The 10867-nt window shown below is 40.4% G+C and overlaps 1 protein-coding gene across 1 annotated transcript in view; it reads left to right on the top strand.

Moving 5' to 3' along the window:
* Positions 1-214: 214 nt before the first annotated feature.
* sema3bl (sema domain, immunoglobulin domain (Ig), short basic domain, secreted, (semaphorin) 3bl) overlaps positions 215-10867 on the top strand; it is a 71342-nt gene continuing 60689 nt past the window's right edge. The window contains exon 1 of the mRNA XM_042408872.1: positions 215-635. Coding sequence (XP_042264806.1) covers positions 530-635 — 106 coding nt within the window. The 5' untranslated portion in view covers positions 215-529. The remainder of the gene's footprint in view (positions 636-10867) is intronic.

The following is a 10867-nucleotide window of genomic DNA, read 5'->3' as shown; positions in this document are numbered from 1 at the left end:
TCTCAGAGCTACATTGCATATCACTAGATGTTGCTTTTCTTCCAAATGATTTTGAAATAGTGTTATGAATCATCTTTAGGAACGTGCTTCCCAGTGCGTCTGCATTGGAGAGAGCTGTGCGTAAAGGAGGGGCAGATCACTTGGATCGCTTGCTGCTGCTGCTGCTGCTGCTCTCTCTCTCTCTCTCTCTCTCTGCTGTAGAGGCGTGGTGTCTCCCTCTCTCTCTGGCTGACACACACCGCCTGTTAGGCAGCTGTTGTAAGTGGAGAAGTGGAAGAGCAGCAGCCTTTCGAGCGGAGTCAGTGAATCATATCATCAGCACCGAGCAGAGCGGCAGTCACTGCGCGGAGGGGACAACCAGCTGCTCGGTCAAAGAGCCTTTTACGCACCTCGGCGAACCACCTAGAAACACAAATGTAGGCATCGTGAGAAGAGAGACCCCACCTGTTAAATTCTCCTGGAGATATTCTGTTCGATTGTTTATAACACATTTTGAAATTTGAAAGAAGAAGGACATTTCTTCAGCAGAATGAGAGGATTTACATCTTTCTGCAGCATGATTCTTGTTGCGCAACTTGTCGCCACTGTCTCAGCCAACAAGTTAAATGTGCCGCGCCTGAGACTGTCACACAAAGGTAATTAGATTATCTATCTATCTATCTATCTATCTATCTATCTATCTATCTATCTATCTATCTATCTATCTATCTATCTATCTATCTATCTATCTATCTACGCTCAAATGCTGATTATCACTCTATCCGTGCGCGCGCGTGCTCTGCAGGTGGCTTTAATTGGCTATATTGACCGTCTCGTGTGAAGTATTTGAAGTCTTTTCTTTTTCTCTTTCCAGCAGATATCTGTGTTTTCTGTCAATAGTTCAACTTAACACCCACCTCTTAAAGCTTAGAGGCTTATTTACTTTAAAGGTTTGTGCATTTTTTCCAACTACTTCTCTTCTCTTCGCGGTGGTCTGAGCTGGAAGCTTTAAATCTGGTTCGACATTTTGGCTACTGTTTTGGGAGGTTTATTTGTTTTAGAAGGCATGAATACGTCAGTTTACTGGTTTCCAGTTTGAAACAGCTTCGCAGTGCAGGCAGGGTGTCCAGCCAGAGGAGATTTTGGCGGAGCTTCAACGCTCTGCGGTGGGATCCACCGGGGTGCGATTGTCTCATTATAGATGTTTATACACAGAAATACCCAGAGATGAGGTTACATGATTTATACAGTGAAATGGATATTAGAATATAGTGGAGGTCAATATAAATGAACACAAATACCCTACAGCACCAGAATAAGAGCATATCTTTTATTCGTGGCCCTGAAAAAGTCATGTTGCATGTACACAGTTCAAGTTCAGACAGTCCAGAATGACCTTTAACCTTTAACCCAGTCGAAAAGTAGTTCCTGCTGTCTCACAGGAATCATATGATTATTAATCCTACGGACTGGGGTACCAGCAGAACCCAGAGGTTTACTTTTCATCATATCCCACAGGTGCTTTATTCTATCATTTTAATTTTTCTTTGTCAATCAATTTGTTCCTAATGGCTTCATATCATTATTATCTGTTTCTGTTTTAATTAGTGCTTTTAAAAAAACAAAACAAAACAGTGTATTGGGGTCCAGGGGGACCTCAATCAAAAGCATCCAATTCTGCCCAAGCAGTTTTAATGGATGGAACTATTTATTGAGTTCATGTTTGCCATGGGTCCTAATTTAAAGTATCACACACTATCAGGGCAGATAGGGACACTCTGTCAGTCATTTTGAAGGTTTTGTGGAAAGATTGTATTTGGGATAAAGGCTGCAGTTTGTATTAAAGAAAAATGTATATTTTCCTTTTACTCAACAAGCAAATTAACTGTAACTTTCCTAAAATAATAACAATAATAATAATATTTTTTTCTCAGATGACATTAATTACATAACTTATCATGTTTTGAGAAGAAATAAGTTAACATTTTGCTATGATTACTGTTTCTTACAGCAGTTTATTCTTGCGGTCCCCAGAGTCCCCAGTCAGTGGTCCTTGTATCTTAAATATGTTGGTCGGATGATGATTATACTGATTTTATTTGGATGCTGGCTGAAGGTGAAGTAGTTTAATAAATTCTAACATTTCCATATATGGTTTATTTTTGGCACACATACCCCCCCCCCCCCCCGTCTCAAATCTAAGCCCTGTTGTTGGCCATGACTCACTCAGGTTTAATGATAAGGCAGTAAAGGATCCAGTGGGTGTGTGTGTGTTTAAGTGCTGCTGACTGTGTTGTTGCCAAACCATGCTCATTGTTTCATTTCACGCAGACTGGAGTGGGTCTGCAATCATCATCAGCGATAGATATCGCACAGGATTTCCTCTCGTTCAGTTCCATGTTTTCGGGAGAAAAGTCACCATCTGAGCTTACTGGTCTTCCTGTCTGAGGTACTGGAAATACTGCTCAGAAAGGGAGAGAGACAGAAAGAGAGAGATTCAGATGCAGACTGATAAAGAAAGGGGATAGAGCAAGTGGAATTTGATTTTTGAATACTGAGGCCAGGGCAACAGAAGAGAACTGCAGACACATGAAGAAATAGCGAAACTCTGAAATTGCACATACTTGCTTTTGGGTATTTAACTTTCAACATACATGCTAGAACCTCTACCAACTAGGCTACTGCTACAGTATATAGAAAAGAGGAGAAGACGCAGAGTGGAAGGAACTTTTTATTGAACAGTCATTCCCTGGGCAAACACTTATGGAAAAGGCAGTGCCCAAGATTGTGAGTCACTGCATTTTAACCATATAAAAGCCTCTTTTTCAAAGTGCCACATTTTCATTTTGGTCCGGTAATAAACAGCAACAAATAAAACCAGATTCTCACTCCAGTCTCATTTTGCGAGCATATTGACGAGTGTGGGAAGAAACTATGCCTATAAGATTCTCATTAGTGTCCAACCGGTTCCTTGCTTCCTGTGCAGATGACCTCAAATCTGACCCCACAGTTGACCCTCTTTCAAATAATTTCCCCCTTGACTCAACTCTTTCTTTTCTTTGTCTCTCTTTCAGCACAATCTCTCCTCTCTATGCATCTCATCTTCTCACTATAATTTAATTTCTCACTTCTTTTTCTCATCTCAGTGTTCTTTCTTTCCTGTCTGTTTGGCTCCGTCTGTCTATTTCTCTATCACCTCGTCTCTCATTACAACCCGGAGAAGCCCAGAGGGTGTTTGTATTCCCAGGAGGATGTTGAGGTAATTTAGCGACAGGAAAAGCTGTCATTATCTCATTTCAATCAATTAGTGGGTAGAAGTTCAAGCAGGAAGAAAGCCATTTTTACCTCTGAACTATTAAAGTATTTGTACTCCTCTCCTCTCCTCTCCTCTCCTCTCCTCTCCTCTCCTCTTCTCCTCTCCTCTCCTCTCCTCTCCTCTCCTCTCCTCTCCTCTCCTCTCCTCTCCTCTCCTCTCCTCTCCTCTCCTCTCTTCTCCTCTCCTCTTGGCTCCTGTCCAAAACCAGACTACGTTTGGTTGAAAGTGATTTTTTTTTCACAGTTCATTTCCTAAATACATGTTTTAATTAAGCAATATAAATGCTGTGGAAACAGAATATGTGACCTAGATGTCTAAAAAAATGTACTTTCCAACCAAATCTACTGACATATTTAAATGTCTTGTGATCTACGAATCACCATATTAATGCTTGTTGGAGCTTTATTCTTTAATTTATTCACTTATTTTCTCTCATCTCTATCTTGATCCATATTGATCTGATATTAATATACTTTTTTTAATGAACAAACTGCAGCTAAAGCTCTTGACATCGTATGTGTGTGTGTGTTTGTTATGAGGTGACAATGAATCGTCGAGGTGGGTGATGTTTGCGTGTGAGGTTGGCGGCACTCCCAGCCCTCTGCCAAGCCAAACTCCCATCATGCATTTCTCTCTGTCTTTCTCTTTCTGTCTCTGTATGTCTTTCATTTGTCCTCTGCTCCCTTCAATCTGCCTAGGTCTTTTATTAATTTGAATTCCCTGTGTCCACACGCAAACAGAAACACGCACTGACTTGAGACACACACACACACACTCCATCTAATACAATATTCACTTTGTCTTACCAGAGGCAGGGGGCCCTTGAAAACAGAAACACTCACATCAGCGTCCTGTTTTGATCATATTGCATTAGTTCTCAGAGTGAAGAGTTATGTTTGTTTTCGCTTACAGCCTGTGAATGAATGAGTTTGTTTTCTCAGTCGGCATCTCCCAGATGCAGATACTTGGACGGGTGTTAGTTGTTCTTAGGCAGGGGGGGTAATCTGTCTCCAGGAGTCTGTTGGAGCTGCTGAAATGTGGGGCATCTCCCATCCTTTCATCTTTCAGCTCTTTTTCTTACTTTCTCCATTCTTCTTCATCTTTCTTTCCATTTTGCATCCCTCAGTCCCTCCCTCATTTATAATGTTCCTCTTTCCTTCTTTCCTCAAGTTCAGTTTAAGTGCTCCCAGGCCTCTGGATTGATCTAAAACCCAGAAAAGGAAAGTAAACGAGGAAACGAAAGGGGGAAGCTTCTAGGTAACAAGGCCAACTGGCTTGTAAGACACATGTTTTTTTACTAGGATGTATATAAGCTTCAGCTTTAAGAGATATTGGAAAGAAGAGAAGGTTTTAGAGTTTTTGTAATGGTTGACATGTGTTTAAATTTCAAATGTTTGTATAAGTTCTTTTCATTTAGTCAAGGAGGTCTTTAGCCCGCGGGCTTAATAGCCAATATTCAAGTTTACAGTACATGAAGAATAGTCCAATAGTTCAATGAAAGAAAAAAAAGGAAGAAAAAGTAGAAATATTAAGAAGCAGTATGGAAATGAAGTCCTACCAGGTGAAAGTTGTAATTCTTTATTGATTTCAGCTGTAAAATCCATCTTATTAATGAGGAGACGTATGTTCGGAAGTCTGATAAAGTCTTTAAGCTTTCAAGCAGAGATGAAAGGAGATTTTAATGTTAGCGACAAGTTTCTGTATGCAAGTTTGTGTCTCAAACTTATTCACTTATTCACAGGTCTTTTAATTCGTTTATATTACTATACAGAATACTTGATTCCCATGGACGGTGTTTATTATTTAAACGATGATCCCTGACATGACGTACATAAAGTCTATTTCAAGGTTGACAAAGACTGAGTGAGAGACGTTCCGAGAGCATATGGGCATGAAATATGATAAAACAATACTTGCATTTTTAATTGATAAAAGGAATGACCTGATTATTAGAAATAACAGGAAATAATACATCATCTTTTTTGAAAATTGCAGTGCTTCTCACAGACTGCAGGTTAAATATATACACTCATATCAAATGTGCATTAAACACACATCCAGGTGTCCTGTTCAAACTTCAGCTTTCATTGTGGTTTAAATATCAAAGCACAATCAAAAAAACGTGTAAACTGTAAAATATATATATGCACATATATATATTGGTGTTTCGGACAATAGGCCTTTTTTATATATAATACATGATAATGAAAGCAGTACAAAAGTGCTTTATTCTGTCCTGTCCATGAAAATCACCCATAGGCTATTTTGTTTGGAGGCTACAGCGACACAGTAAGAGGTTTTCTGTCTGGTATGTAGACCTGCTGACAGAGGAAACACACTACATGTTTCTGACACCAGGGGCATGATATGAGGGGTGAAGAAAGAGAGAGTGTGTGGGTGTGTGAGAGAGACACAGTGATATAGATATCTGTGTGTGCTGAGGCGTTAGTGTGTAGGTGTTTTTGATCTGGAGTAAAACATTTATGTGTGTGTCTGTGTAGGCGTTATTGCGTAGGTGAAGGGCAAAATGTGCACGTTTGTGTGTGAGAGAAGAGAGAGACGCATTGCTTCTGATGGAGACATCTGTGTGTACCGAGCTGTCGGAAGGTTTGTGTGTTTGAAGTTAACTGTGTGTGATTGTGTTTGTGAGTGACAAAAAGAGAGAGCGATGGTATCTGATGTAGACATCTGTGTGTTTCAAGATGTCACTTGTGTGTCATGTCAACAGCATGTCTTATGTGACAACCTTCAGATTGTGGCCTGGCAAGATCACAGACAACACACAGATGGAGGAATTCGGTGGTGTGTGAGAGATGTGGAGCTGGGAAAAGGATTGAGATGAACACAGCGCCAGAGCAGAGAACACAGATGGAGAGGAAGCTGGGGTGAGAAGAGAGAAGGTGCCTAGACGGCTGAGGGGAAGGAAAAAAGGAAGGAGTGAGTTAGTGAAAAAAGAAAGAATCAAAGAAAGACAGAAACAATGAGGTACCAGTGAAAGAATTTGGGACATCAGACAGACAAAGGAAGTTCAAGATAAGAGAACTTTTACATTAGAAATCCATGATAAACACTGTGGATCAATGTGGTATTGCTGAGATTCAACCATGACTTGTCATACTGGTAAAGAATAGCCCTCTGTGCTGACTGCTCCTATTGTTTCCACTGATTTTGACTAAAATTAGATTATAGATGGGGCTGAGCTCATTTCTTGGAGCAGATTTGATATGAACCTGGAACAGGCTAGTACAGTAATACTAGTGTTTTATCTCCATCAATATGAAGTACAACTTTACTTATCGGGGAGACTGTGGAGACTCACCTATATTTTATAGCGAGTGAGTCACAGTTTTACACTGGGTGCTTCATCATTAAGATGAACATGGGCCCTGTAATTTGTTTTAAGTCAATCAGACATACATCATCCATGCTGCTGTAAATACTAAAGCACAAAATGTGCATTAATCAGCAGCCGATAATAGTCCCAAACCAATACACAATTTACTCTTGTTTGAGTAACATTTGCTAAAAACTGCGATGCCCTGCTGTTTCAATCAATTACTGAGACTTTTTAAAAAAATGAAACTAAATATCTGTAACCCAGTCTCGAGTATTTACATCTTAGAACAGAAACAAATGGAATCATGTTTCTGTGAAAGTGTGGAAAGTGTAACGACCGCTACTGCAACACGCTTGCCTTCAGCATTTAATTTATATGGACAAAAGTTGTGTATAGAAACCCCAGTGCATCTTTAAGATATGGCTTCACCCTGAAAAAGTCCTGTGTACAAAATGTGAACTGTGAGGCTGAACTGCCTCTGGATAAACATCTAGCTATACCTCCGGGGTGATCTTGGAGATAAATCTAACACCCCGAGATCCCTTAAAATCCAAGGATAGGTTGATGGCTTAGCTCTGCTGCAAAACATGTCCAGATAAACACCGCATTGATACACTGAAAGGTCAGCGCACACAGGACTTAACTGCCTGAACCAGAACCGCACTGTGAATTAAAACATGTGCCCCTAATGCTGGCATGAATCAACAGCCTGAAAGATGAATTGTAGAAGGGGAATAGCCATGAAAGAGAGAAAACATCAATGAATTTCAAAGAACAGAGAGACAAGAGGACAGAGGAGAAAGAGGGAGAGTTAATGAATGAAAGATCTGTGAATGTGGAGAGAAAACAAATGATGGATCCATGAAAGCTTGAATGTAAATGAAAGAGTGAAGAGAGGAAAAAGTGAGCGTCAGACGGAGATGGAAATACCGGAGGAAGGCAGATAAAGAGAGGTCATAGTACCGTGGTGGAGAGAGATAAACAGACAGTGAGGGAGCTAAGAAAATGAAAAGAAAAGGAAAAGACAGGAGGTTGAAAGAGTGGAGAGAAAGATGAGAGAGACAGAAGAATGAAAGAATGACAGATAGAAGGATAAAAGGAAGCGAGAGGCTAATCTGAAGCCTGAAACACACTGGTCCCTTTGAGAAGCAAAAGTTGAGAGTTCAAGTCCTAACAATGTGGTTTTGACCATCTGTCACGTAGATTAGATAGTACTCCACTTACACACAGGAGTCATGAGAGGTGTGTGTATCTCTGTGTGTATTTCATCGCATGTGTGTGTCTTGTGCACATAGTGGGAGTAACCTGTATTTCTTTTCTTTGTGATTTTTTACATCTGTCCAGTTTGTTTGACTATGTGTCCAACTTAACGTATAGATGTGTATGTGCCTGCTAACAGGCCAGCCAAAACCAACCCCGGTGTCCACAGCAATGGCCGTTTTAATATGAATATTACAATACACAGCAGTGGACCGTCACCAAGGGGGGTTCAAGTCCTGTCATACTATTTATCTAAACTTTCTACATTCTGCCACACCCGAAGAACGAAGACACATAGCAGCTCCTCTCCCTGCTGACCCACCCTCTAGTCTGGTGCTGATCTGATCTATTGTTTTACTGTGCTCTCAGTTTCTCCATCTGGACTGGTGTTTTCTTTGACTCCAAATGCTATTCAAAAGCCCCTACAGTATGTATAGGATTTTGATTTGTATTAAATATTACTCACCAACAAAAGTAATTGCATTATTGCATTTGGTATTTTTTTTTTTGGTAAAAGTAACGGTGCCTTTAAACAACTCTACACACCCACATGCCACATATGTTTTTAACACGTGTAGAAATAGAAGACGAGACATTATGGTTTAACAATCAGCCAGCCTACAGTCAGGAAGTATTTACTGACCATCAACAGCTCGTTTAACTGCATCCAACTCTCCAGAAGTCCCGTCATCACAGTGAAGCTGTGGGGTTAACACACCCTCCAGCTCTGGACACAAAACAATAAATGTATTTATTAAAACTAATGTTAGCACAAAACAAAGAGAAGGGTGTGTAGGCCAGCAACATCAGCAATTAAAGCACTGCGAGGATGTACGGGTTATGTTCTGTGGAGGGGTCGAAGGTGCAAAAGCAAGAAAAGGTGATGCAGGGTGGATGTCGACTGTAGTAAGAGAGAGAAAGAGCGAGCACATGGGCTAGTTTAACAGTCTGCAAGGCCCCGGTGAAGTAAATCACCTGATGACCCTTCACTGTCAGCCAATAGCCAAAGGGCAGCGTCAGTGGGGTGACACACTGTGGTCTACACATGAACATGTGGTGTCACACAAATCTTTTGTCTGTTTCCATATGTTTCTTGCACTCAACTGCCAGTTATCTAATATGGGAAAACGAATCATTAAAACATCTTGGTTAAGTTTAGGGAAAGATAATAATCATGGTTAGATGCGACAAACTGTAAGACTGTGATGCAAACCTGCCCCACAAGAGTTGAATAGCAAATGCTAACATGCCCATCCACCACCACTTTGGTCTGCATCTGACGTAACACCTCTTACTGCATTGAATGCTGGCATTGAACTTAAATACAGTTTTTTCAATATGAATCTTTTTGGTTGGCATGTCGGCATTACATTTCAAGCCAAAATAGTTGCATATGCACCATATTTGTAGAGGATTGCATGTTTGCTTCAGTTTTTCGAACTTGCCAAGAAACATTTTAGTTGAAAACCACTGCAGATGTAGTAGAAATTCATATAACTCACATGGCTGTCTACTTTACAAAGCCATCCATAGCTTTTAATACTTTCAACAAATCACAGTCTCATAAAAACACTTTGTGAAAATTTTTAACTCGCTTGGACAAATGTTGAATTTGGCCTCCTCCCATACGTCACCGTCAACCAAGTGCATGCTAGGTCATGATGTCGAAATGACAGATGCCTTGCCAGTGTTTTACAGTAAGTCTGGCTTTTCCAACATGAGAGAGAAACATCCCTCAACCACCCTCTCTCACTGAGAGAGATAAACATCTTCAGCTCTGTTAAGTGTATTTTTTCACTGGAGACATTAAAGGACTACTAGACATTACAATACTATACACACAGTCTGTCTGGACACACCAGCCAGCAGAAAGCAAGCACACACACAAGAAAAGAAAGAAAAACAGAAAGAGAAAAAAAAAAACCCAAACTACTGAGATGTTTATTTAGAAAATGCCACATTAGATACACACACACACACAAAGACAAAGAAGGTTCTTCTTGTCTTCTCGTGTCATTGCAGTGTCCTACCATTTGGCACTTTGGCTCACAACCAATGCAAAGTGATAATGAAACAGGCCAGAGGTGATGGGAACCCTCTTAAATGCAGGATGGGAGACATTACATGTCACACGCACTGAGGTACTGTCTACCCCCCCCTCCCCCCGCCCCACCGCCCACGCCACGGAAACAAACACACACCCCGTCTTGTAGCAATCAATTAGTTCCACTGAGGATGTTGACAAGAAGGGCTGAGCACAAGGGACTCTACTGTGGACTGATGTATCTATTAGACAGCAGATAACAAACACATAAACACAAACATCACAGTTAACTGAAGCCAGTGTGTGTGTGTGCATGTGTGCATAGTTGGGTGCATGTGTGTGTCCGTATGTTAACTGACACAGAGTGCTGCCTACTAACGTTTATGGCAAGCTGCTGTCTTACTGGTCGTCCATGTTTGCATTTGTACTGTAATTTGCTGCAGAACAGAACATTAGATACTTTCACTATTTCCTTTAGTCTATAATTGATTGGTATCAAAACAAATCAATTTGCTTTGAGAATTAGTTTAGACTGTAATTGTTCTTTTTGTGATTTATTTGTTTGTAATGGAAACAGATTGAAAAACCCAGCTGTATTGGCTTTTTTTTCTTTCTTAAAACATATAAAATGTAGGACTAATTATATACAAAAAATAGAATTACATTTGCATTTTATGTTGTTCAACTTTTAATATAAGTATTTTTTTTCCTCTTTACTGTGATGCAGAAACTTCATATCTACATATCTGCTCTCACACAGAAATGCATGCATGCATCCGTCTATGAGGCCAGCAGAGATCTGGCTGAACTCTCTGTGCTGAAAAATGTGACAGCCAACGGAGAATTTAATAGAGAGTTGGAGCCCTCGGATGAGGCGTCGAAGGAGGTGAGGGAGGGATGAGAGTAAAAAAGTTAATCCGAAGGAGAGAGT

The sequence above is a fragment of the Thunnus maccoyii genome, chromosome 4, assembly GCF_910596095.1.
Source record: "Thunnus maccoyii chromosome 4, fThuMac1.1, whole genome shotgun sequence".
NCBI classification, from domain to species: domain Eukaryota; kingdom Metazoa; phylum Chordata; class Actinopteri; order Scombriformes; family Scombridae; genus Thunnus; species Thunnus maccoyii.
The sequence above is the reverse complement of the archived record's forward strand: the minus strand, read 5'-3'. Positions and strand labels throughout refer to the sequence as shown.